Source organism: Salarias fasciatus, chromosome 20 (assembly GCF_902148845.1).
Source record: "Salarias fasciatus chromosome 20, fSalaFa1.1, whole genome shotgun sequence".
Lineage (NCBI taxonomy): Eukaryota > Metazoa > Chordata > Actinopteri > Blenniiformes > Blenniidae > Salarias > Salarias fasciatus.
Window position 1 is genome coordinate 1,017,290 of NC_043764.1, and position 25,000 is coordinate 1,042,289.

The 25,000-nt window shown below is 53.9% G+C and overlaps 3 protein-coding genes across 4 annotated transcripts in view; all 3 read right to left on the reverse strand.

The window, feature by feature from the left end:
* The window catches only part of ccm2l (CCM2 like scaffold protein), a 12,182-nt gene extending 8,715 nt beyond the window's left edge, over window positions 1–3,467 (reverse strand). Inside the window, 5 exon segments of the mRNA XM_030119219.1 lie at window positions 1–35; window positions 446–629; window positions 751–834; window positions 896–1,063; window positions 3,077–3,467. The exon segment at window positions 1–35 is cut by the window's left edge and continues 297 nt beyond it. Of these exon segments, the coding sequence (XP_029975079.1) occupies window positions 1–35; window positions 446–629; window positions 751–834; window positions 896–1,063; window positions 3,077–3,106 (501 nt within the window). The 5' untranslated portion in view covers window positions 3,107–3,467.
* LOC115408444 (natural resistance-associated macrophage protein 2-like) overlaps window positions 1–25,000 on the reverse strand; it is a 918,259-nt gene that overhangs the window by 491,748 nt on the left and 401,511 nt on the right. The window lies entirely within an intron of this gene.
* The window catches only part of srpk3 (SRSF protein kinase 3), a 20,872-nt gene continuing 2,488 nt past the window's right edge, over window positions 6,617–25,000 (reverse strand). The window contains exons 3-17 of the mRNA XM_030119210.1: window positions 24,724–25,000; window positions 23,838–23,946; window positions 22,361–22,448; window positions 22,172–22,259; window positions 21,965–22,071; window positions 21,085–21,250; window positions 20,604–20,629; window positions 20,394–20,486; window positions 19,108–19,159; window positions 18,629–18,838; window positions 10,240–10,337; window positions 10,035–10,142; window positions 7,704–7,773; window positions 7,532–7,624; window positions 6,617–7,435 (exon numbers count right to left, since the gene is read on the reverse strand). The exon at window positions 24,724–25,000 is cut by the window's right edge and continues 427 nt beyond it. Of these exons, the coding sequence (XP_029975070.1) occupies window positions 7,251–7,435; window positions 7,532–7,624; window positions 7,704–7,773; window positions 10,035–10,142; window positions 10,240–10,337; window positions 18,629–18,838; window positions 19,108–19,159; window positions 20,394–20,486; window positions 20,604–20,629; window positions 21,085–21,250; window positions 21,965–22,071; window positions 22,172–22,259; window positions 22,361–22,448; window positions 23,838–23,946; window positions 24,724–25,000 (1,770 nt within the window). The 3' untranslated portion in view covers window positions 6,617–7,250. The remainder of the gene's footprint in view (window positions 7,436–7,531; window positions 7,625–7,703; window positions 7,774–10,034; window positions 10,143–10,239; window positions 10,338–18,628; window positions 18,839–19,107; window positions 19,160–20,393; window positions 20,487–20,603; window positions 20,630–21,084; window positions 21,251–21,964; window positions 22,072–22,171; window positions 22,260–22,360; window positions 22,449–23,837; window positions 23,947–24,723) is intronic.

A 25,000-nucleotide genomic window follows, 5' to 3' on the forward strand; every position in this document is an offset into this window, starting at 1 on the left:
GTCGTCCCCGGCAACCACCGTGTCCACGTCCAGGCCTGGACGACACACACAGGCGGAGTTCGCTTTGAGAAGGAGGACAAAACTACCGGTTCCTGATCTGGGCCTGGCTCTGCCGCCCCCCCCTCTGAGCCAGGTTCTGCCGGCCCCCCCTCTGGGCCTGGTTCTGCCACCCCCCCCTCTGAGCCAGGTTCTGCTGGTCCCCCCTCTGGGCCTGGCTCTGCCGGCCCCCCCTCTGAGCCTGGTTCTGCCGGCTCCCCCTCTGGGCCTGGCTCTGCCGGCCCCCCCTCTGAGCCAGGTTCTGCCGGCCCCCCCTCTGGGCCTGGCTCTGCCGGCTCCCCCTCTGGGCCAGGTTCTGCCGGCCCCCCCTCTGGGCCTGGCTCTGCCGGCTCCCCCTCTGGGCCAGGTTCTGCCGGCCCCCCCTCTGGGCCTGGCTCTGCCGGCTCACCGGTCTTGAGCACCAGCAGGTGCAGGGCGTCGTCCCTCAGGTAGGACGCGGCGGCGATCTGGTGCGTGGGGATCCTCATCAGCAGCTTCTCGTTGTCCCTCCAGGTGAGCAGCAGGCAGCGAGCCGACAGGCTCAGGATGCAGTCCTGGTCCGGGCTGGTCCTCAGCGGCAGGACCTTCAGCTGCTGGAGACACAGAGGGCGGCGTGAGGACCGGGCGGCGTGAGGACCGGGCGGCGTGAGGACCGGGCGGCGCCGCCGGACACCATCGGGCCTATCGCCATCCGATCGGCGGCCGCCGCCTCACCCTGGCGGCGTCCAGCAGCTGCAGCAGCTCGTCCCGGCTGGACGGGTTCAGCGAGACGGACACCCAGGTCAGGTGGCCCAGGAACTGAAAGGAGAGGTCAAAGGTCAGAATCTGTTCTTGGCTTTAGAAGGATCCCGGCTCTCACCTTCACTTCTTTCTCCACGTAGTCGAAGACGAGCCGCTCGGGGTGGATCAGGTAGTCGGGAGGGTAAAGGGGGACGGTGTGCAGCGGGCGGCGGTACGCGGCGCCGCCGTCCACCGGCCGGCGAGACGGCTTGGACCGAACCAGCCTCCTGATGGGGGACACGAAGCCCTGGGGACAGGGCTCTGGTTAGCTCTAGTTAGCTCTGGTTAGCTCTGGTTAGCCCTGGTTAGCAGTGGTTAGCAGTGGTTAACCCTGATTAGCAGTAGTTAGCCCTGGTTATCTCTGGTTAGCAGTAGTTAGCTCTGGTCAGGCCTTCCGATGGGGGGGACAAACGGGTCTGTTGTCCTGGGCCCAGGGCTGGTGGGGACCAGAATTGAAGGTGGGGGGCCATCCAGCACCCCAGTCACCCCCTCCCCCCCACCGGTCCGAAGGTTGGGCCCATCTCACACTATCTGGTCCCGGGCCCAGGAAAAGCCGTCAGCTGGCCTGGCTCTGTTGTCTTTGACTCCACAGCTTCAGGTCTTCAGGACAACGGACGCCATCAAACAGGAAGTGCTGCGACCTTCGTCTGGTTGACCTCAGAGGTCAACCAGCTGACCAGTAATCGCGGACACTCAGTAGTCTGCTGGATGGACGGGGAGTGGAACAGTGGGATAGGAAGTGGGACAGGAAGTGGGATGGGGAGTGGAACAGGAAGTGGGACAGGAAGCGAAACAGGAAGTGGGACAGGGAGTGAAACAGGAAGTGGAACAGGAAGTGGGACAGGAAGCGAAACAGGAAGTGGGACAGGGAGTGAAACAGGAAGTGGGAAGGGGAGTGGGACTGCAGTAGGACTATAGAGCAGTGATCGTCAACTGGCGGCCCCCAAACTGTCCAGCCCGCGACTGGATTCCCACCCATGCACGAATGGCGCCGGTCCGTGACGGTCCGTGAACATACGCCGCCGCTCCCCCACCTGGCCCGCGATACAAGTGCCCCAAAAAAAACTGGCCGGCAGCCACATGGAGTTGATGACCACTGCTACAGAGTATCTGCAGTCATGTGACCCGGGAGCAACCGGAGGACCGCCGCCATGTTTGAGTGAAAACAGGAAGTGATGCACAGTTTCATCCACAGAGAGCAGAGCGTTTGGTGTTCGTTAAAAGTGAAAATGTCGACTGATGAGGAGAGGAGAGATGTTGTTGTGTTGTCAGATCAAGTGGACAATCTGGACGTAACACAAAGATCAGTACTGGGAGAAACTACGGGTTTCAGGCTGCAGCAGGACCCGAATCCACGGCCGAGACTCCAGAACCCCGAGCTGGAGAAGGAGAACATTTACTGTTCTCTGATCGACAATCGACAAGAGCCTGGGTTCATACGAGTGTTTTGTTTCTGGCGTTGGGGAGCACTGGGACAGAATCGAGCCGGCAACACGAACAACGTTCCTGTAGACCAGTGGTCGGCAACTGGCGACCCGCGGGCCAAAAACAATCATGTGGCCGCCAGATGATTTTAAGAATGTCAGGCTCCTGCATCGCGAGGCAGGAACTCCGTTCATGAACCTGTCAGCACCACCTCCTGAACCTCCATTACCTGAAACACCTGGAACCCTCTGAGTCAGAGAACTACCTGAGCCGTGCTGCGTTCAGGGACACTTCGTAAAAGCATCCTGCTGCTAGGTGTCTCAGTCAGCTGTTAGCTTAGCTGTTAGCCACTGACGAACTACCTGTAACAAATACAAGCTAATTTTTTAAATGACGAAATTTCTGACATCATTGTTTTAACATTCAAGACTGGATGGTTGTTTGGATTAGAAAAAAGTATCTTCGATTAAGCTATGCTCCTAAACTGCTTGAATACAGAACGATGATTATTTGTCATAAAGTTCTTCCCACATCTCACACAGCCGCGGGAGCTCCCGCCGTCTGTAGCTCAGCTGGCTGCTTTTCTGTGACTCTACAGTGAATCAGGAGACGCTGCAGTTCTCAGCAGCCGTCTGACTAAAACAAGCCTCCGCTTCAAACCAGGACTCTCCTGACGTTCCGGACTGGACTGGACTGGACTGGACTGGACTGGACTGGACTGGGGAGGGCTGAACACCACCGTCACCTCTGTCACCTCCGTCACCTCCACCTCCAGACCTGCTCCGTCTTCCAACTGGAGCTCCTCACCACCGAGACCCCAACCGCAGCGCCGTACCTTCTTGGACTTCTTTGGCTCGTAGTCCATGGTGGTTCAGTGGTCCTGGTCCTGGTCCTGGTCTCTGGATCCCTCAGCAGAGCTTCTGGCTGTCCTCTTGCCTGTTGCTGTCCCAGCGTCCGTCTCAGGGCTGCAGTGGATCCCGGTTCTCTGAACTCCACTCGCTCACATTTCTGACTTGACTCTGATTGTTCCACACACACACACACACACACACACACACACACACACACACTTGCAGTACTATCTTTGTGGGACCTTTCCTCTGGCTTCATGCGTTTCCTCTTGACCTCTGACCCTACAGTGGCCTTTGCTAGGAAACCACAGGGAACCAGGTGAGTTCCTTACAGGCGGCTCGGGCATCACAAGCTTCAGGTTTCAGTCCCTACATATAGAGAAATACGACACCACAAACACACAGAGGAGAGAACAGGAAGCAGGCAAAGACCACTTCCTGTCCAAGAGGAAACTCCACCAGGAGCTGATAACATCCATTCTCCTCTCTGTGGACACACACACACACACACACACACACACACACACACACACACACACACACACTGTCCTTGTGAACCTGATGGATGGATTCTGCTGTTGCTGATGTTTGTGTTGAGCTGGGATTAAAGCCTTTGGGGCTTCTGATCAGTGGCTCGATGGTCGATTGGCCGTCCTGCTGAGTCTGGACTGAAGCCGCTGCCTGCTGGTTGGACTTGGTGAAGTTCTGCTGTGGGTCCAGCAGAGGGCGCAGCGACATTCCGTGCTGCTCCAGCAAACAGCACCATGTTCCACCATTCGGATAAAAACTTGTCACTGGGAAGGTTGATCCGAGTCGGCCTGGTGTTTAGGGTTAAGTGGTTTCCATGTCAACTGGTGACTTCCTGTTGTTTGCTGACACAAATAACAGATGACAAAAACACTGACAGAAATCTGGAGTTTAATCACATCACACCACCAGCTGCTAGAGGGGCGGAGCTTCAACTCAGGCCACGCCTACCAGGAGCCAGTGGACAGGAAGTCACCACTGTCAATGGACAGCAGGAACAGGAAGCAGTAGGAAGTAGTGGGATGCAGCAGGAAGTAGCGGGAGGTAGCAGGAAGTAGCAGGAAGTAGCGGGAGGCAGCAGGAAGTAGCAGGAAGTAGCGGGAGGTAGCAGGAAGTAGCAGGAAGTAGCGGGAGGTAGCAGGAAGTAGCTGGAGGTAGCAGGAAGTAGCGGGAGGCAGCAGGAAGTAGCAGGAAGTAGCGGGAAGTAGCAGGAAGTAGTGGGAGGCAGCAGGAAGTAGCGGGAAGTAGCAGGAAGTAGTGGGAGGTAGCGGGAAGTAGCAGGAAGTAGCGGGAGGCAGCAGGAAGTAGCGGGAGGTAGCAGGAAGTAGCAGGAAGTAGTGGGAGGTAGCAGGAAGTAGCAGGAAGTAGCTGGAGGTAGCGGGAAGTAGCAGGAAGTAGCGGGAGGCAGCAGGAAGTAGCGGGAGGTAGCAGGAAGTAGCTGGAGGTAGCGGGAAGTAGCAGGAAGTAGCGGGAGGCAGCAGGAAGTAGTGGGAGGCAGCAGGAAGTAGCGGGAGGTAGCAGGAAGTAGCAGGAGGCAGCAGGAAGTAGCAGCTTTCATTTGGGCTCAGTGAAAAGTCAACAGGTTAAATTCCGTCTTTATTTCCACAGAAGAAACAAAATCCAAACAAACACGTAGAAAAAAAATCATCTATTACTGTGGATTTCTGGGGGTCAAGGCACTCTGCATATCGAGGACATGGGGGGGGGGGGGTCTGAGAGAACAGCACAAACAAATAAAAACAAAAGTTTCAGCATCAAATCAAGACAAACCCCTTCCTGGCATCTGGACCGGACCAAAGAAAACCTTCAACTTCTGGATCCAGTTCAGAACAACAGAGAACCCAGAGAACCCCTCCCGCTGCCCCAACACTGCCCCCCAGTGGAGAGAGATAAATGACCCGGGGCTCATGGGATGGTGAGGATCCTCCGGGTGAATTCTGGCTGTTCAGACACGGCTGGTGTGCTTGACAGGCGTTGCCATGGCAACAGGCTATGCTCAGGGTGAGAGTCCCGGACCACACGGCTGGTTACGTGACCTCTAAACTACCTCTAGTCCAGATGATCCAGGAACTGGAGCGACTACAGAAAACACACACAGTGACCACACACACATCCTCTCTGGCTCCGCCCACTGCAGCCGTCTCCATGGCAACACAACCCCCTGCTGTGTGACTGCTGCTTTAAACCTCTGTGTGTCTCCATCGTCACTCGTCCTTCAGTGGGACTTTTGACTGGTCCTGGTTCTGAACGGAGTCTCGCTGGCACAGAGACAGAGGATACGGTGGACATACAGGGACTACACTGAGAAAGCGGCTGTACTGACAGTCAGGTTGGACAGAGACGGAGGACGGCGACAGCAGAGCCTGACTGGACTCCTGAGAGGCGGAGTCAGTCCAACCAATGGCCACGTGTAACGCGGTTCCCGCCTGATGTCAACCCTGCATCACAGGACCGTCCCTGGTGGTGTGAGGCAGGCGTTACCATGGCAACACAGTGAGTTAAACACTGAAAAAAGCAGGCATTACCATGGCAACGCAGTGAGTTAAACACTGAAAGAAGCGGGCATTACCATGGCAACACAATGAACTAACCGCTGTGAAAGAAGGCGTCACCATGGCAATGCAATCAGTTAACTACTGTGTGTGAAGGTGGTGTTACCGTGGCAACACAATGGAGAGTGACCCCTCATGCACACTGGATGCGGCCCGGCTCCGGCCCGGCTGCAGCCCGGCTCCGGTCCGGTACACCGCAGCACTGTGATTCACACCGCCTGCGGTGTCTCTGCAGTCCGCTGGAGGAGGTTGCCAGATCTGTCTCTCGCCCCCGTAAACAATATGAAACCAGTTGTGCTCAAGAGAAAGCAGCCCAAACCGCCATCTCGCTTGAAAATGCACATTAAAACCGTATTTTTATAATAAACATGTCATAAACATCATTATTTCATCAACCCGTCCAACGTGTTGAAAAAAGACATTTGATTTGGCAGAAACCCGCCCAATCTGGCAACACGGAGCTGCTCCGGTCACAGAGCTGTTCGAAGTCGTTTTGGTGTCGTTTGACTTTCCTGCAGTGACGAAGAACAAAACCGTTCATTCCTCTAAAGCTTATAATGACTACGAGACTGTTTGTCCTGTTTTCTACCAGAATAAGTTAAAAAAATAGAATATTAAGGCAAAAACACGACACAGGTTTTATTTTGAAGTCACTTATTGTGGAACACGTATCGCGTTTCCTTCCGGCGCCGACTTGCTTCTGTCTGGACTGACGCGGTAGGGCTGCGAGTCCGGAACAATAGGATCCTTGCGGAAAGAGACCGGAGCTCCGCAGAGGCTCCGGAGCCGGGCCGGAGCCGGATCGGAGCCGGACTGCGGCCGGACCGCGGCCGGACCGGAGCCGGGCCGGAGCCGGGCCGGAGCCGGACTGCGGCCGGACCGGAGCCGGGCCGGAGCCGGATCGGAGCCGGACCGCGGCCGGACCGCGGCCGGACCGGAGCCGGGCCGGAGCCAGATCGGAGCCGGACCGGAGCCGGACCGCATCCAGTGTGCATCGGGGGTCAAACCCGGTTTCACCTTGATCACACACAAACAGCTCTCCTCCACCCTGGGACCAGCTCTCCACTTCACATCACTGGTTCCAGGTCGGTTCTGGTTCCAGGTCCAGGTCGGTTCTGGTTCCAGGTCCAGGTCGGTCCCAGCATCAGAACGGGGACAGCAGGAGTCCGTCAGTCGGAGGAGGCTGACGGCAAAGTGGTTGTCCGGGAGGTTGCTGGTCCGATTCCCATCTCCAGAAGGGGAAGGTGATCCACTGAGCAGCACCCGGGCTGCTGGGTGTCCTCTAACAGGTCCTCTGTCCCAGAGGCTCCTCCCCCTGTCAGGACCTGGTCTCCGTCTCGGTCCACTGCCGATTAAAAAACTGAATGAATCCTTTAACGATGGTGGTGATGCTTTTCCAGTGTTGATGGCCCCGCCCCCAGTCGATGGCCCCGCCCCCAGGCGTATCGGTGCTTCGCTGTGGTTCCTGATTAGCACCAGTTTTGAGTTCAGAGCCGGGGCTCAGTCCTGGACCTGGAAGCAGCTTGGTGGGAAAGGGGCCAGTGTGTGTGTGTGTGTGTGTGTGTGTGTGTGTGTGTGTCTACGTGTGCAGCCATGCGTGCTGCAGACACTGCGCCGCCGTGGCCCGGCGGTCCGGCTGCAGCTCCAGCATGGTCAGCAGGAAGTCGCTGAACTGGGCCGCCTGGTCCAGCGGCCACTCGTACTTCTCCAGCAGCACCTCGAACAGACCCCAGGGCTTCAGGCTGGAGATGTGCCGCAGCTCGCCTGGGGGGGGGGGCAGAGAGCTCATGTTGGGTGCAAAACCCCATCAGAAGTGAGACACACACACACACACACACACACACACACGGGCAGCCTCACCTCTCCTGTTGAAGTACTCTCTGGAGTACCTGCCAGACAGAGCGAAGGGCAAAGGAATCGGACCCAGCAGCTCCATGATGTGAGCGATGTGGTCTGCAGAGACACACACACACACACACACACACACTGAGTCTGGCCACGGGCGTGTGTGTGTGTGTGTGTGTGTGTGTACCTTCATCTCTGGTGTAATCTTCTCCTGAATGCGGCTCAAACAGATAATCCCCCGTCGCCAACTCAAACGCCTGGAACAACAACAGCCGGCTGAACAGACGCACAACAGCACAACACTAAACAACAACACAACCACCACAACACTACACAAGAAACACACACCAACACTACACAACAAGAACACAACTGAGAATTGTAGTGCAGTGTGGGTGGAGCTCTGGTGTGGGTGGAGCTGCGGTGGGTGGAGCTGCAGTGGGTGGAGCTCTGGTGTGGGTGGGGCTGCAGTGGGTGGAGCTCTGGTGTGGGTGGGGCTGCGGTGGGTGGAGCTGCAGTGGGTGGAGCTCTGGTGTGGGTGGAGCTGCAGTGGGTGGAGCTCTGGTGTGGGTGGAGCTCTGGTGTGGGTGGAGCTGCAGTGGGTGGAGCTCTGGTGTGGGTGGGGCTGCAGTGGGTGGAGCTCTGGTGTGGGTGGGGCTGCGGTGGGTGGAGCTGCAGTGGGTGGAGCTCTGGTGTGGGTGGGGCTGCGGTGGGTGGAGCTGCAGTGGGTGGAGCTCTGGTGTGGGTGGGGCTGCGGTGGGTGGAGCTGCAGTGGGTGGAGCTCTTGATAAGATGGTATCCAGGATGGGAAGTGCTGTTTCTGTTGTGAAAAGGTGTGCAGCTTTCATGTCACTAAGTGTAATTAAACTAGTCTTGCAATCTCTAGTATTATCAGTTCTGGACTACTGTCCAGTAATCTGGTCTGGTACGTCACAAGAAAATATAAAAAAGTTGCAAATTGTACAAAATAGAGCAGCAAGAATAGCTTTGCATTGTGGTTACAGAACAAATATCACAGCTATGCACAAGTGTTTGGACTGGTTACTGGTGAAGGAAAGATTATTGTATTCGTTACTGGTTTTCTTTAGAAACATTTTAATCACAAAAAAACCATCAATCTTGTATAAAAATGTATATTTTAGTTCAGCTAGACATAGCTATGCAACCAGACATGCTACCAGAGGAAATTTTACATGACCTAAATCAAAAACAAATACAGTTAAAGGAATGGTTACGTAGAGCTCTGCAAGAATGGAATAAACTACCAGAAAATATTGCACAAGAAAACAGCAAAATAATTTTCAAGAAGTTGGTCAAAAAACATCTGTGTATAATAGAGACTTAATATGGGTCAACTGGAATTACAAGTATTACTTAAAATTGCACCTTTGCAACAGAAATGGTTCCTGGCATAAACAGTAAATGAATGGGTGACTGTCAAGTCTGATTTGAATTTTAATTGTTACATCAGGGTTTTTGCTTCAAGGGTGTTCAGGTGTAAGATGGAAGGGCAAAAGAGATTTGAGTTTTTGTGTGACCAATGTGCATAATATGTGTGGATCTACATAGAGATGATATGTGAATGTTGTGTATCTCTACTGACCTAGGAGCGGTCTTGTATTGTTTGTTTGTTGTTATGTTATGTATTTGTTTGTGTTTTTGTTTTTGGAATTTGTATATGGATTGTTTTGTAGAAAATGTGGCTGCTTTGACACATTGTGAAGATGTTGTATGGACCCCAGGAAGAATAGCTTTGGCACTGCCATGCTAATGGGGATCCAAATAAATCAAATCAAATCAAAGCTCTGGTGTGGGTGGGCCTGCGGTGGGTGGAGCTCTGGTGTGGGTGGGGCTCTGGTGTGGGTGGGGCTGTGGTGGGTGGAGCTCTGGTGTGGGTGGAGCTCTGGTGTGGGTGGGGCTGTGGTGGGTGGAGCTCTGGTGTGGGTGGAGCTCTGGTGTGGGTGGGGCTGCAGTGGGTGGAGCTCTGGTGTGGGTGGGGCTGCGGTGGGTGGAGCTGCAGTGGGTGGAGCTCTGGTGTGGGTGGAGCTCTGGTGTGGGTGGAGCTCTGGTGTGGGTGGGGCTGCGGTGGGTGGAGCTCTGGTGTGGGTGGGGCTGTGGTGGGTGGAGCTCTGGTGTGGGTGGAGCTCTGGTGTGGGTGGAGCTCTGGTGTGGGTGGGGCTGCAGTGGGTGGAGCTCTGGTGTGGGTGGGGCTGTGGTGGGTGGAGTTGCAGTGGGTGGAGCTGCAGTGGGTGGAGCTCTGGTGTGGGTGGGGCTGCAGTGGGTGGAGCTCTGGTGTGGGTGGGGCTGCAGTGGGTGGAGCTCTGGTGTGGGTGGGGCTGCAGTGGGTGGAGCTCTGGTGTGGGTGGGGCTGCGGTGGGTGGAGCTCTGGTGTGGGTGGGGCTGCAGTGGGTGGAGCTCTGGTGTGGGTGGGGCTGCGGTGGGTGGAGCTCTGGTGTGGGTGGGGCTGCGGTGGGTGGAGCTCTGGTGTGGGTGGGGCTGCGGTGGGTGGAGCTGGTACCATGCAGGCGGTGCTCCAGATGTCGGCCGGCGGTCCGTACTCGGCCCCGATCAGGACCTCCAGCGCCCGGTACTGCCGGGTCTGGATGTCCTCGGTGAAGTGTTTGTGCTGGAAGACAGAGACAGACGAGCCGTCTGATTGGTCGGCTTCACCCCAGAGCAGGACGCCAGAGGCGGCGCCGACGGAGGCGACGGAGGCGTCTCACCACCCAGCAGGCGTTTCCCAGATCGGCGATCTTCACCCGAAGCCGCTCGGCGTTCTGAGGGTCCAGAGGGCTGAGCAGGAAGTCCGAGGCACTGGTCACTATGGCAACCACACCCACAACAACAACATCAACACCCACAACAATAATAAACAACCACACCCACAACATCCACACACACACCATCATAAACCACACCCAAAACAACAAAACCGCAGCCACAACAATAATAAACAACTAAATCCACAACAACCACACCCACAACACACACATCAATAATAAACAACTAAACCCACAACATCAAAACAACCACTCCAACAACAACCACACACACAACATCAACAACATCAACAACATCAACAACATCAACAACAGCCACAACAGCCACATGTTGGTGACGCATTGAAGGAACTCAAATCAAACGTGACCGGGGTTTTGGAACCGGGGCGGTTCTGGGTGCTGAGGAGGCGGGGCCTGAGTCCGCCCAGTCGGGGTTTCTGGGGTTCGCCGGTTGCACGTTTGCCGAGCCGGGATGAAAAGAGGCGGTGAGTCCAGCCCGGGGTGGAGCATCAGGATCGGGGGCGTCCAGATCCATCAGATCCATCCCAGAACCACCGACTGAAACCGGAGCCAGGACGAGCAGCAGTGTGAACTACACCGTGGCTGTCGGGGGGTCTCTTACATGGGGGGGGCTCAGAGTGAGGACTTTACACAAAACACTTCCTTCACTACAGCCTGTACTGTGAGTGACGTTTGATAACGGCTCTCTGGGCGACACTCCGGTACCCGACCAGACCGCAGAAGATTTGGATGTCTGGTTTTCAGCTGCTGCAGGTTCCGTTCTGGCCCACAGGTTTGTTCTTCATGACAGAAGAGGGATGGAACACAACACAGCAGGAGAACAGCTGATTCAACAGAGAACACGGCACAGAGTGGAATGTTCTGTGAACTTCATGTAACCCGAGTAACGTGCACGTCTCTGGGCCACAGTAAAGCTCCCATATTATGCAAAATTCCCTTTACAGTGGTTTTGTAACAGTAATATGCGTCCTGAGCCGGTCCACAAAGCCCCCAAGTGAGACAAGTCTACTCTGTCCTTCTCTTGCTCGCTCCACCTTTCAGTAAATCTGTGCTCAAACGGGCGGTTTGGAAATCCTCTGGTTTGTGACGTCATTAACCCGAACGGCTCCTCGTCCAGGCTGGAGACGCCGCCCCAGACAAGTGTTCAGCCCCCGGAAAACTCCTTCTCAGCCCTGTGTGTTTCTGCTCTGATTCAGCAGAGATTGATGTGATTATGATGCTTTTTCCACTTTGTGAAGTTTCTCCCAGCAGGATGAGCTGCCGGAGCCTCATTAAGACCTTCACATTGGAAACCTGTCTGCTTCCTCCTTGTCTCGCTACTCCACATTTTTGAAAATGAAACTGAAGCTGAAACGGTGGAGGGGATGCGCCTCTGACTGTGCCCCCACCGTGTGTGAGAGTGGGCGTGGCCAGATGCGTTCAAGTGCATCCCGTAAAGTAGGCTGTGAAAATCAGGCTGTTGTGAGGAGGGCTCCTCAGAGCCTCCAACTCCCAACAGAGGATCGATTTGGGGCAAACAAACTTATATACTATGTTTTTGGGCTTCGGTGACCGATATGACGTCACGGGAAAATAGCATCATATGGGAGCTTTAAAGCAAAACTCCAGGATTTATTAGTGGACTTGAAAAGTCCTCAGCTCCGTCCTGGAACTGTAATGAGGACAGTGTCTGTGGAGGACAGGGTGTTCATTGGACATGTTGGCGCCAGGCCTTTTCTGGTCTTTTTTTACAACACTCGTGTTGCTTTCTTGCTGATTATAAGTTTTACTTCTTCATATAGTTCAGGGGTGGCGAACTGCAGTCCTCGAGAGCCGCAGCCCTGCATGTCCTGCATGTCCTGCATGTCCTGCATGTCCTGCATGTCCTGCATGTCCTGCATGTCTCCCTGCTTCAACACAGCTGATTGTAATGCTGCTCGTTATCTGGCTTTCTGCTGGACTCGGCCATGAATCATCATGAGATTCAGGTGTGAAGCAGGGAGACGTGGAGGACATGGAGGACATGGAGGACATGCAGGGCTGCGGCGCTCGAGGACTGGAGTTCGCCAGAAGCATTGTCTGCTCGTCCCGGTGAAGAAAGACGCTCGTCTTGGTTCCTTTTTCAGTCTGAGATTCTGGGATGGATCTGGTGGTTTTCTGAAGAACGCCGTGACGCCCCTGATCCTGATGCTCCGCCCCGGGCTGGACTCGCCGTGTCTTCTCATCCCGGCTCGACAAACGTGCAACCGGTTAATCCGAGAAAACACCGACGAGGCTGACTCAAGCCCCGCCTCCTCGTTATCCTGGTCGGATTTATCCTACTTTTGTGTCGGATACCCCTCTGGTCTGGAGCAGCGAGCTGCAGAGCATCAGTCGCCATGGTAACTAGTCCGGGATAAACTTGGCCAGCTTTTGTTCAACCGACGTGAGGCTAACTTCGTCCAGGATCACCACAGTTTGCCGACTGAATCCCTGATCCTGGTTTGGTGCAAAACACCCTGGTTAGGCCCCAGACAGCAGACAGAGAAACCCCCCACACACACACAACCACCACACACACACACACACACACACACACACACCCCACACACACACACAACCACACACACAACCACACACACAACCACACACACACACACAACCACACACACACACAACCACACACACACACACAACCACACACACACACAACCACACACACACACACACACACACAACCACACACACACACACAACCACACACACACACACAACCACACACACAACCACCACACACACACACACAACCACACACACAACCACACACACACACAACCACACACACACACAACCACACACACAACCACCACACACACACACACAACCACACACACACACACACACAACCACACACACAACCACCACACACACACACACAACCACACACACACACAACCACACACACACACACAACCACACACACACACACACAACCACACACACACACAACCACACACACACACACACAACCACACACACACACACACAACCACACACACAACCACCACACACACACACACAACCACACACACAACCACACACACACACACAACCACACACACACACACACACACACACCACACACACACACACAACCACACACACACACACAACCACACACACACACACAACCACACACACAACCACCACACACACACACACAACCACACACACAACCACACACACACACAACCACACACACACACACAACCACCACACAACCACCACACACACACACACACACACACACCACACACACACACACACAACCACACACACACACCACACACACACACACAACCACACACACACACAACCACACACACACACACAACCACACACACACACACACAACCACACACACACACAACCACACACACACACACAACCACACACACACACACAACCACACACACAACCACCACACACACACACAACCACACACACAGCCACACACACACACACACACACACACACACACACACACAACCACCACACACACACACACACAACCACACACACAACCACACACAACCACACACACACACACAACCACACACACAACCACCACACACACACACACCACACACACACCACACACAACAACAACCACCACACACACACCACACACAACAACCACACACAACCACCACACACAAACCACACACAACAACCACCACAGACACACACACACCACACACAACAACCACACACATACCACACAACAACCACCACACACACACAACAACCACACACACACACACACACACACCACACACACACAACAACCACCACACACACACAACAACCACACACACACACACACACCACACACAACAACAACCACACACACACAACAACCCCACACACACACACACACACACCCACAACCACACCCACACACACACACACACAATACCCACAACCACACCCACACAACAACAACCACAACCACAACAACCACACACGCAACAACATCAACAACCACATTCACAAAAAAACAACAACAACCACCCCCGCAACATCAACAAAAAACAGATCCACAACAACCACACACACATCAACAACCACAATATCAACAACAGCATCAACACACACAACCACAACAACAACAACACCCACAACATCAACAACTACACCCACAGCATCAACATCAAAACAACCACACACACAACAAGCACACCCACAACAACCACACACACAAAACAACCACACCCACAACATCAACAAAAAACACATCCACAACAACAAGCACACACACATCAACAACCACAACATCAACAACAGCATCAACACACACAACCACAACAACCGCACGCGCACACGCGCACACGCACACACACACACACACACTATACACACAACCACACCCACACACACACAAATACCCACACACACACAATCACACCCACACAACAACAACCACACCCACAACAACCACACACGCAACAACATCAACAACAACCACACACACACAACCACACACACAATACCCACACACACAAGAACCACACACACCAACCACACACACAACAACCACACACACACAACAACCACACTCACAACAACAACAACCACACACATAACAACATCAGCAACCACACACACAACAACAAGCACACCCACAACATGTTTTTAACTCCTTGGCACTTCACTTTGTAATCTACTGTTTTAATTATTTTTACTTATTTTAATCCTGGAATGTAATTTAAAGCGATACTTCAACATTTTGGCAAATTGGCCCATCTAGGGCAATTCCCTCGTCATTTAGAACAGCCTACTTACTTCTTTTGTGAGGGCGAGCTGTTGTTTATTCAGCGGTGGGTCTGAGGAGAGCTTCACGGCGGACATAATGGAAGTGGACGGTACAGCTGCTTCCCTCGTCAAACTCATCAAATACACAATCCAACAACCCCAAAACACTTTGGTGGACACGTTATAATCCACACATTCACTACGCTGTGGAACACCAACAAATAATATTGTAGCGTTGCGACACTGAAGCAAATACTGGGAACTACTTTTTCTTTTGAAATCACTACGCCCAGACGCCATGTTTAGTAAGTAGTTCCGTCTCAGCAATCTTCACATAAACAACTCAATCTCGTAATTTTGCATTAATATTTCACAGCGTAGTGAATGTGTGGATTATAACGTGTCCACCAAAGTGTTTTGGGGTTGTTGGATTGTGTATTTGATGAGTTTGACGAGGGAAGCAACTGTACCGTCCACTTCCATTATGTCCGCCGTGAAGCTCTCCTCAGACCCACCGCTGAATAAACAACAGCTCGCCCTCACAAAAGAAGTAAGTATGCTGTTCTAAATGACGAGGGAATTGCCCTAGATGGGCCAATTTGCCAAAATGTTGAAGTATCGCTCTAAGTGTGAATGTGAGCACAGACTACCTTTTACATTTCCCTCTGGGATCAATAAAATATTTATCTATCAACAACAACCACATCTACAACAACACACAGCAACAACCACATCCACAACAACAACAACCACACCCACATTCACAAAAAAACACAACAACCACACCCACAACATCAACAAAAAACACATCCACAACAACCACACACACGTCAACAACCACAATATCAACAACAGCATCAACACACATAACCACAACAACCACACCCACAACATCAACAACTACACCCACAGTATCAACATCAAAACAACCACACGTACAACCACCACACATACATCAACAACCACACCCACAACAACCACACACACACAACAAGCACACCCACAACAACAACCACACACAAAACAACCACACCCACAACATCAACAAAAACACATCCACAACAACAAGCACACACACATCAACAACCACAACATCAACAACAGCATCAACACACACAACCACAACAACAACCACACCCACAACGTTAACATCAAAACAACCACACACAACATCAACAACAACCACACGCACAGCATCAACATCAAAACAACCACACACACAACCACCCCTACAACATCAACATCAAAACAACTGTTGGGGATGTACTTCAATTAGCACTACTACTATGGGACAACTGTACCAGCTGCTCATCAGGCCGTTGTGACACTTGTTCCTGAGAGAACTACACCAAGGCTATAAGATGTTCTGCTAAAGTTTAAACACGCACGCACGCACGCACGCCACACACACGCACGCACGCACGCACGCCACACACACACACACGCACGCACGCACGCCACACACACGCACGCACGCACACACACACACGCACGCACACACTCACACACTAGTGTTCCAAACATCCTGGATCAGGATGTCAGCTCTCGGTTGGCAGCTGACATCAACACCAAACTGTCCAACAGCGAACACAGTCGGGGCTCCGCCCAGGACAAGATGGAGTCACAGCTCCGTCTCTGAACCATCAGAGGTGAAATCGGGGTGAAATTAGGGCTGGGCGATATGGCAAAAAAAATGATCAGGATTTTTTTTTTCATATCATTCAATCTCGATTAAAATCACGATATATTATATTTAAACCAGTTTTAAAGCATCTGCACTGAAAACCAGAACTATAGAATAGTTTAACATTTTATTAACAAACCAAGCAAATAGCAATGCAAATTAAATAATATAAACATAGAAAAATATAAGAACAATCTCACTTAACAGTGCAGTAAATGGGAAAAAAAATCTAGCACCAAGACAATAAAATCCTGCGATGCAGCGTTTTTTCAGTAAAAGAGAAGAACTGAACGATCGTTAGTTAAAGTGTGACAGTTTCCAGCCCTGAGGATTTTTGTTGCTATAAAAGATTAAAAAACTAAAGAAACCGCCTGGAGATAATGAAGGTGCTTCAGAATGTAAACATTATTTTCAAGTTATGATGCTAAATATGCTGCTGCCATCATTAATGCTTGCATCAAATGTACAAAATTTAAATAATCTAGATTGGACAGATTAGATTTAAAATGTAACGGTGCAAAACTACAATAATATAAAAAAAATAGACAAAATTAATCATTTTTCTCCTCTTACAATGTTGCTCGTACGGTGCAGTGGCCTGAAAAGACGACACTGGCTACGTTTATGTGCAGTCAATATTCCTGTTAAGATAAATATTCTGGTTTCTGAAACATTTGGAGTAACCCCAGGAGATCCTCATTCAGACCACGGCCACAGGCGACGCCATGATTGCAATTACACTTCATGCCACTAGGTGTGCTGTTTGCATGTTCAACCTTATTTTACACAGACACCACAGAAGAAGACCGGCGCTGCAGCCGCTGCAGGCTCAGTCTGCATGTTGTTAGAAACAGAGCGTTAGCGGCAAGACGTGGTGACATGTTCAATGATGCGATGCAGCGTCATTTTCAGTAAAAGAGAAGAACTGAACGATCGTTAGTTAAACTGTATCACAAGTAGTTCCTGGACTCAAAAGACCAGATTCTTTGCGGATCGGTGAGCTAGCAGCGGTGAGCTAGCAGCGGTGAGCTAGCAGCGGAGCGGGTGGAGCAGCCTGTCCTGTCAGCAGCAGCCTCATCTTCAGAGGATAACGCCGAGCCATGGCTGACTTCATCTGCTTCGCTGCTCCACGTTCAGCTCCATCTCTGTTTACTTCTCAGACAACTTGCAGGCGGAAGTTGAGCAGGAAAAAGTCGACTGTGTCACGCACATTTCTGCCATGTCTGATCGAGTAAATGTGCTCACAGCAGATCACCGTGATCGACTGGAAATTAATCGCGATCACCAATCACGATCATATAATCGCCCAGGCCGAGGTGAAATCCTGCAGATCTTTCCGGTAAGGTCCAGCTGAGCATCACATCTGGCTGTACTGAAATAAACGGGAACAATCTGAAGCCAGTCGTTTTGGCGTTCTTCATACCAAGCACAGGATCAGTGCCGGATGGAAGTCCAAGGCTCCAACACAACCAACCACAACAACCACACTCACAATCACGCACACAACATCGATAACAACCACACCCACAACATCAACACACACAACAACCACAGACGCATCAACATCAAAACAACCACACCCACAACAACAAACACAGCAACAACAACCACATCCACAACAAACACATCAATAACAAAAGACACACACAACATCAATGACAACAACACACCGACAACCACATCAAAACAACAACACACCCACAACAACATCAAAACAACAACACACCCACAACCACATCAAAACAACAACACACCCACAACAACATCACCACCTGCACCTGACGGACTGTCTGTGTGTGTGTGTGTGTGTGTGTGTGTGTGTGTGTGTGTGTGTGTGTGTGTGTGTGTCCTGACCGTCCCGTCCACTGGAGAACCCGGACTGGGTGGACTCGGACGTGGCGGACAGGACGGAGCTGGAGAAGCCCGACAGGCCGGAGGCGGGGCTGGAGAAGCGTCCGGGGGCGTGGCCATTGCAGCGCTCCTCCAACCAGGAGCAGCTGGACTCCGGGCTCGCTTTGCTATTGGCCGAGGTGCCGGGAGGGTTGCCGTTGACAACCAGAGAGACTGGAGACAGAAAGAGACGTCCTGAGACAGTCTGGACAGAGCGAGACACACTGTCGCTCTGGACACACACCCGCAGTGTGTGTGTCGCTCTGGACACACACACACACACACACACACACACACACACACACACACACACACACACACACACACACACACACACACACACACACACTGAGTGTGTGTGTCGCTCTGGACACACACTTCTCCCAGGGAGGGAAACACACTTCGTGGTTTGGTCACATGATGAGTGAAGTGAGGAAACTCACAGCTGGTCTCAGTGTCTTCAGGCTGCTGCAGACCGTCCTCCTGCTCCATCCTCTGCTCACACACACACACACACACACACGCGCGCACACACACACAGAAAACAGTTTTTTTTTTTTTCCCCCAAACACACACATTCCTATCCTGCGTCATCCAACCGTCATGTCCTGTGGGAGACCCCCCCAGAAGGCAAGGGAACACCAAACCCCACATCCAGGACCCCCCCCCCACAACTGCCCCCCCGCTACCTGAACAGCACCCCCCCGCCCACCGAGCAGCCCCCCCGCTACCTGCACAGCCCCCCCGCCCACCGAGCAGCCCCCCCGCTACCTGCACAGCCCCCCCGCCCACCGAGCAGCCCCCCCCGTGCAGTTAAGACTGAGAGGCGAGCCACTGAAGGGTGCAGTGATTGGGGCCACTTAGGCCCCCCCTCCACCCTCCACCACACCCAACCTGATAAGCCCGCCTCCCAAAGCCCTACGTGTGTGAGTGAGAGTGGGGGGGGGGGGGGGGGGGGGGGGGGGGGGGGGATGCCGCACCACCCCCGTCACCCAGGAGCCCCCGGATGGAGGACAGGGCCAGGAGCGCCCCCCACCCCAGGACCAGGGCCGACAGCGACCATAGCCAGAGAGCCACCGACCCAAGAAGCACCTCCCATCATGCATCAGGAGGAGTGAAGGTGAGGACAGACAGGAGGCAGCGGAAGGACCCAGACCCAGGGCCCACTGCCCCCAGGCCCACCAGGGCCCCCCCACAGGACACCGCACTCTCTCCTCACATACACACCTCCAATCGCCCACACATATACACATATGTGCATACTCACAGATACACACCCACACACGCATATACATACTCACACAAACAAACTAGAGCTGTCAGTTTTAATCGCATTGATCACAATTAATCGTGATTAATTCATGGAGAACTGTCAACAATTAACTTTTTTAAAGTTGAGATTAATCGCAATGAAGAATCTAATCCTCATAAATCCCAATGTCAGGAAAAAACACTATTATCCTCTAGTTCTTTTCTTTGACCCAACTGGCAGACCTCGATGGATTCATCACAATTACAATTGACAGCACTAAAACAAACGCATACATACATACTCACATACACACCCACACGTATACACATACACGCACACACACCTTCCCAACCCCCAAACCTCCACAGCCCCCCACCACCACCCCTATCTTCCCCAACCACACAGAACACAGTTAAACGTGTGAAAACACACACACACACACACTAAGAACACAGTTAAACGTGTGAACACACACACCTGGATGTCCACCAGTCTCTCCTCCAGCAGTCTCTGCTGACGCTTCGCTTTTCGTTTTATCTTCTTCTTTTTGTTTTTAGAGAGTTTTCCATCCTGAGAAACACACACACACACACAGAGCAGTACTGTAGTAGCAGTACTATTGTGAGGAATAAACAGCGTCACAGCAGGGAGCCAATCAGAAGTGAGCATCACACCTGGCTGACTTACCTGGACATCTCTGGGAGCTGTGCTAACTACGGCGGGACGGGGGGGACGGGGGGACACAGAATGGACGGACAGAGGACAGACAGAAAGAAAAGAAAGTGCAGTTAGAAATGTGTCCAAGGAGAAATAAACAGGCTGGAAAACAGAGAGAGAGACATGCAGAGACAGAGAGAGACAGAGAGAGAGACAGGGACAGGGACAGAGAGAGAAACAGAGACAGAGACACAGACAGAGAGACACAGAGACAGAGACAGACAGAGAGACACAGAGACAGACAGCTCCCACCAGCACTACAGAACCTAAAGAACTCCATCAAAGCCAAACATCCAGAACGTGCCGGGTTCTGGAACATGTCCAACAGTTCTAGAAATGTTCCTTTTGACGGAGTTCTGGTTGGACGGTCACCAGACATTCCAGAACCGTCCAGCTCAACTCCACTGGGACGCTAGTTTTCAACAGTGCCTCCTATTGGCTGGTTCCTCACCTGAAGACCCGGAAGGGGGCGGGGCTCCGGCCCGCTGCCAGATGGTGGCCTCGGCCGCCAGTCTCCTGACGTAGACCTCGTCCACGTCCAACAAGATGTTCTCCGGTTTGATGTCCGTGTGGATGATCTTACACTTGGTGTGGAGGTAGTCCAGTCCCTGCAGAACCTGGGACAACATCCACCACTGAGGAACCAAACTCAGAGTCCCAGAGCCCCCATGGAGTCCCAGAGCCCCCATAGGGTCCCACAGCCCCCATAGGGTCCCAGAGCCCCCATAGGGTCCCAGAGCCCCCATAGGGTCCCAGAGCCCCCGTCTCTGCTGGTCCACCAGAGTCTCAGTCCATATTAGTCCCCCAGAGACAATCCTGCTGGTCAGAGAACCAGAGAAACCACCGAGTCCCTGCTGGACCCGTCGGTCCTGAAATCCTGGTTCAGGGACGAGCTGCGTCGCACCGCCGCTGACATCCGGTCGGGCCTGAAGCTAAACAGGGTCAGGCCTGGCCAGTACCTGGATGGGAGACCCTGAGGGAACCCCAGGAACCCGGGTGGATTCAGGCGGTGGGTGGAGGAGGGTGGAGGCTGACGTAGCTGCGCCGAGCACCACCCAGTCAATCAGCAGTCAGTAGGTCAGGACTAGGTCCCTCGGGATCTAGTCCACATTTCCAGAACCCCAGCTGGTCCAGGGGAACCGAGTGAGAGCCACTCGGTCCTGAATCCAGAACCAGGATGACTAGAGGATTTCAGACTCAGAGCTACTGCTGGTCCTTCAAAGCAGGACTGGGGTCTGGGGGCCGGTCTGGGGGCCGGTCTGGGGGCCGGTCTGGGGGCCGGTCTGGGGGCCGGTCTGGGGGCCGGTCTGGGGGCCGGTCTGCTGCGGTACCTGTCTGATGATGGTCTTGACGCTGACCAGGGGCAGCCCCATGTAGTTGGACTTGATGATCCACTTCAAGAGCTGATGGCCCAGAACCTCCAGGACCATGCAGACATCTGAGGGACGCTGAGGAAAGGACTGGCACCATGTGAGGACGAGACGGGGGGACAGGGGGACAGGAGACAGGCGGACAGGGGACAGACAGCCGGAGGATACGGACTCCGTTGACTCCAGAGATCTTGAAGTCGTCGATGAGCTGGACGACGGTCTCTCTGTACGGATCAGAAGGGTCACTGTCCCTCACCTGGGACAGCAGGGACGGAGACAGACAAGCTCCATGAGTGTGCCTCGGACCGCTGGACCTGGAGGACTGGGGGACGGGGGGACGGGGGAAGCTGGACTCACACAGCGCAGCAGCTTGATCTCGTCCAGAGCCGTCTCGGTGTAGTGAGGAGCGCTCTTCACCACCTTCAGAGCCACGAAGCGCTTCTTCCTGAGGACCAGGGAGCCAATCAGACGCCATGCTGCTGAACCCGGCTCCGCCCACTAAACCCAACCCGGCCCAACCAAACCCACTAAACTCGACTCGACCCGACCCACCCCACTGACACAAACCCACTAAACGCAACCCAACCTACTGCACCCGACCCGACCCACGAAACCGGACCCACGAAACCCGACCCACGAAACCCGACCCACGAAACCGGGGGTCGGCTATTCGAAATGGATTCGGGCCACTTTTTTTTTTTGGGCACTTGAATGGCGGGCGGGGGTGGGGCTCGCAAGGGCAACTGGAGAGCAGGGTGGGGGTGGGTGGGTGGGTGGGGGGGGTAGTGGGGGTCAACGGTGGCGGCCGAGGCATGCACCCGCAGACCAGGCGGGAGCGTGCGTCCACTCCAGGGCCCGGGTAGCGCGTGCGTGCGTGCGCATGTTGGAATCCTCTCACGGGCCGGATTGGACGGTTCAGCAGGCCACATTTGGCCCGCGGGCCGCTAACTGCCGACCACTGCACTAAACCAAACCCAGGCCAACCAAACCCATTTAACCCGACCCAGTGACCCAAACCCACTAAACCCAACTCACCAAACCAAACCCAACCAACTAAACCTGACCCGACCCACTCAACCCCACCTGACCCAAACCACTAAACCCAACCTGGCCCAACCAAAACCACCAAACCCGACCCAACCGATCCCACTAAACCAAACCCAACGCGACCCAACCCAACCCACTAAACCAAACCCAACGCGACCCAACCCAACCCACTAAACTAAACCCGACCCACAAAATCCAACTCAACACAACCCACTAAATTAAACCCAACCCGCTAAACTCACTGAACCAAACCCGACCAAACTCAATAAACCAAACCACCACTTCAGTCCCTGAACGAAAACCGTCTGGCCTCAACAGACAACATGCTCACAGCTAGTTAGAAGGAGACAGCTGCTAGTTAGCGGAAGATGGCTGCTAGTTAGAGGAAGACAGCTGCTAGTTACAGGGAGACAGCTGCTAGTTAGAGGAAGATGGCTGCTAGTTAGAGGAAGATGGCTGCTAGTTTGGCTGCTAGTTAGAGGAAGATGGCTGCTAGTTAGAGGAAGACAGCTGCTAGTTCGGCTGCTAGTTAGAGGAAGACCGTTTATGATGCAAATCAATAGACAGTGTTGGAAAAAAGTTTTGATTAAAACAGAGGGAGAGAGAGAGAGAGAGAGAGAGAGAGAGAGAGAGAGAGAGAGAGGAGAGAGAGAGAGAGAGAGAGAGAGAGAGAGAGAGAGAGAGAGAGAGAGAGAGAGAGAGAGAGAGAGAGAGAGAGAGAGAGAGAGAGAGAGAGGCGGAGAAGCGCAGCAGAACAGGTGGAACGTGTCGGGTGTCGGGTTCCTACTGGAGGTCCCAGCAGAGCCAGACGGTGGAGAAGTGCCCCCATCCCAGCTTCCGGACCACGTGGTACCTCCCGTTGAACAGGTCTCCGATCTTCACTGGGTAGTACCCGCCTGGAACCGGAGAACACAGGGCGTCAGGAGGCTCCTCAGGCTCCGCCCACACAGCCGCAGAGCATGGGGTCGCCTTGCAGAACACGGCGCCGCCGCAGTGGCAGCGGTCTACAGTCTAGAACCGTTTCGGTCTAGAACCGTTTTACACATTCAGTTTGAGCCCGACAGAACCCCGAGAACCTTTGAGGGTCAAGCTGACAGCTGACGGCGGAACGTCTCAGATCGCTGCGGAGCCTCTGGACCTGCAGCAGTGTGAACATTTTCAACATTTCTAAACTCGAATGTTCTTCACGGTCTTGGGGACGTTCCTGTCCTGTACGGACCGACCGCCCATCCAGGCAGTGGGGGTGTGGCCTGGCCCGGGTCTCAAAGGTCTCAAGGGTCTAGAGGGTCTAAAGGATTGGGGGGCTCGGCGAAGGAACCACAGTGAGAACCGGATTTATTGTGACCCATCAAACGTCCCCACAGAAGTCCTGTCCACCAGAGGACCTGAAGAACAGGAAGTCCCGCCTCCCCTGATCGAGACCCGCTGCGATTGGTGGATCCCCGTCCAGAGACCTGAGATCTGACGGCTGCTCATGCTCCCACAATGCAACACTACAAAAACGCCTGGCGGTGGCGCCGTTGGGCCGACGGCACCGGATCCGGAGCGGCGGCACCGGACCCGGAGCGACGGCGGTGGCGTCGGAGTGGCGGCGGCGGCGGCGTGGGACCGCATGGGCGTCCATTCTGGGTGGGATCGGTCGGGATGTAAAGGGTGCGCGGAGAGCCGGTCACCTGTGCAGTAGTCGTGGGGGTCCTCCTGCTCCTCGTCGTCGGAGCCCAGCAGCTGGGCGGGGGGCGGGCTCAGGGGCGGAGGGGGCGTGGCCCGATGGCGGCCGGACGGGGACGCGACGGGCCGCAGTCCGAAGGGCGGGGCCAGAGAGTCCAGGGAGCTCAGGAAGGAGGCGGGGGAGGGGCCGGGCGGGGGGGGCAGGCGGGAGGCGGCGCTGGAGGTGAAGGTGACGGAGGTCAGCAGGAAGGGGTCCGGGTGGGAGGGGCTCAGCGGGGGGGT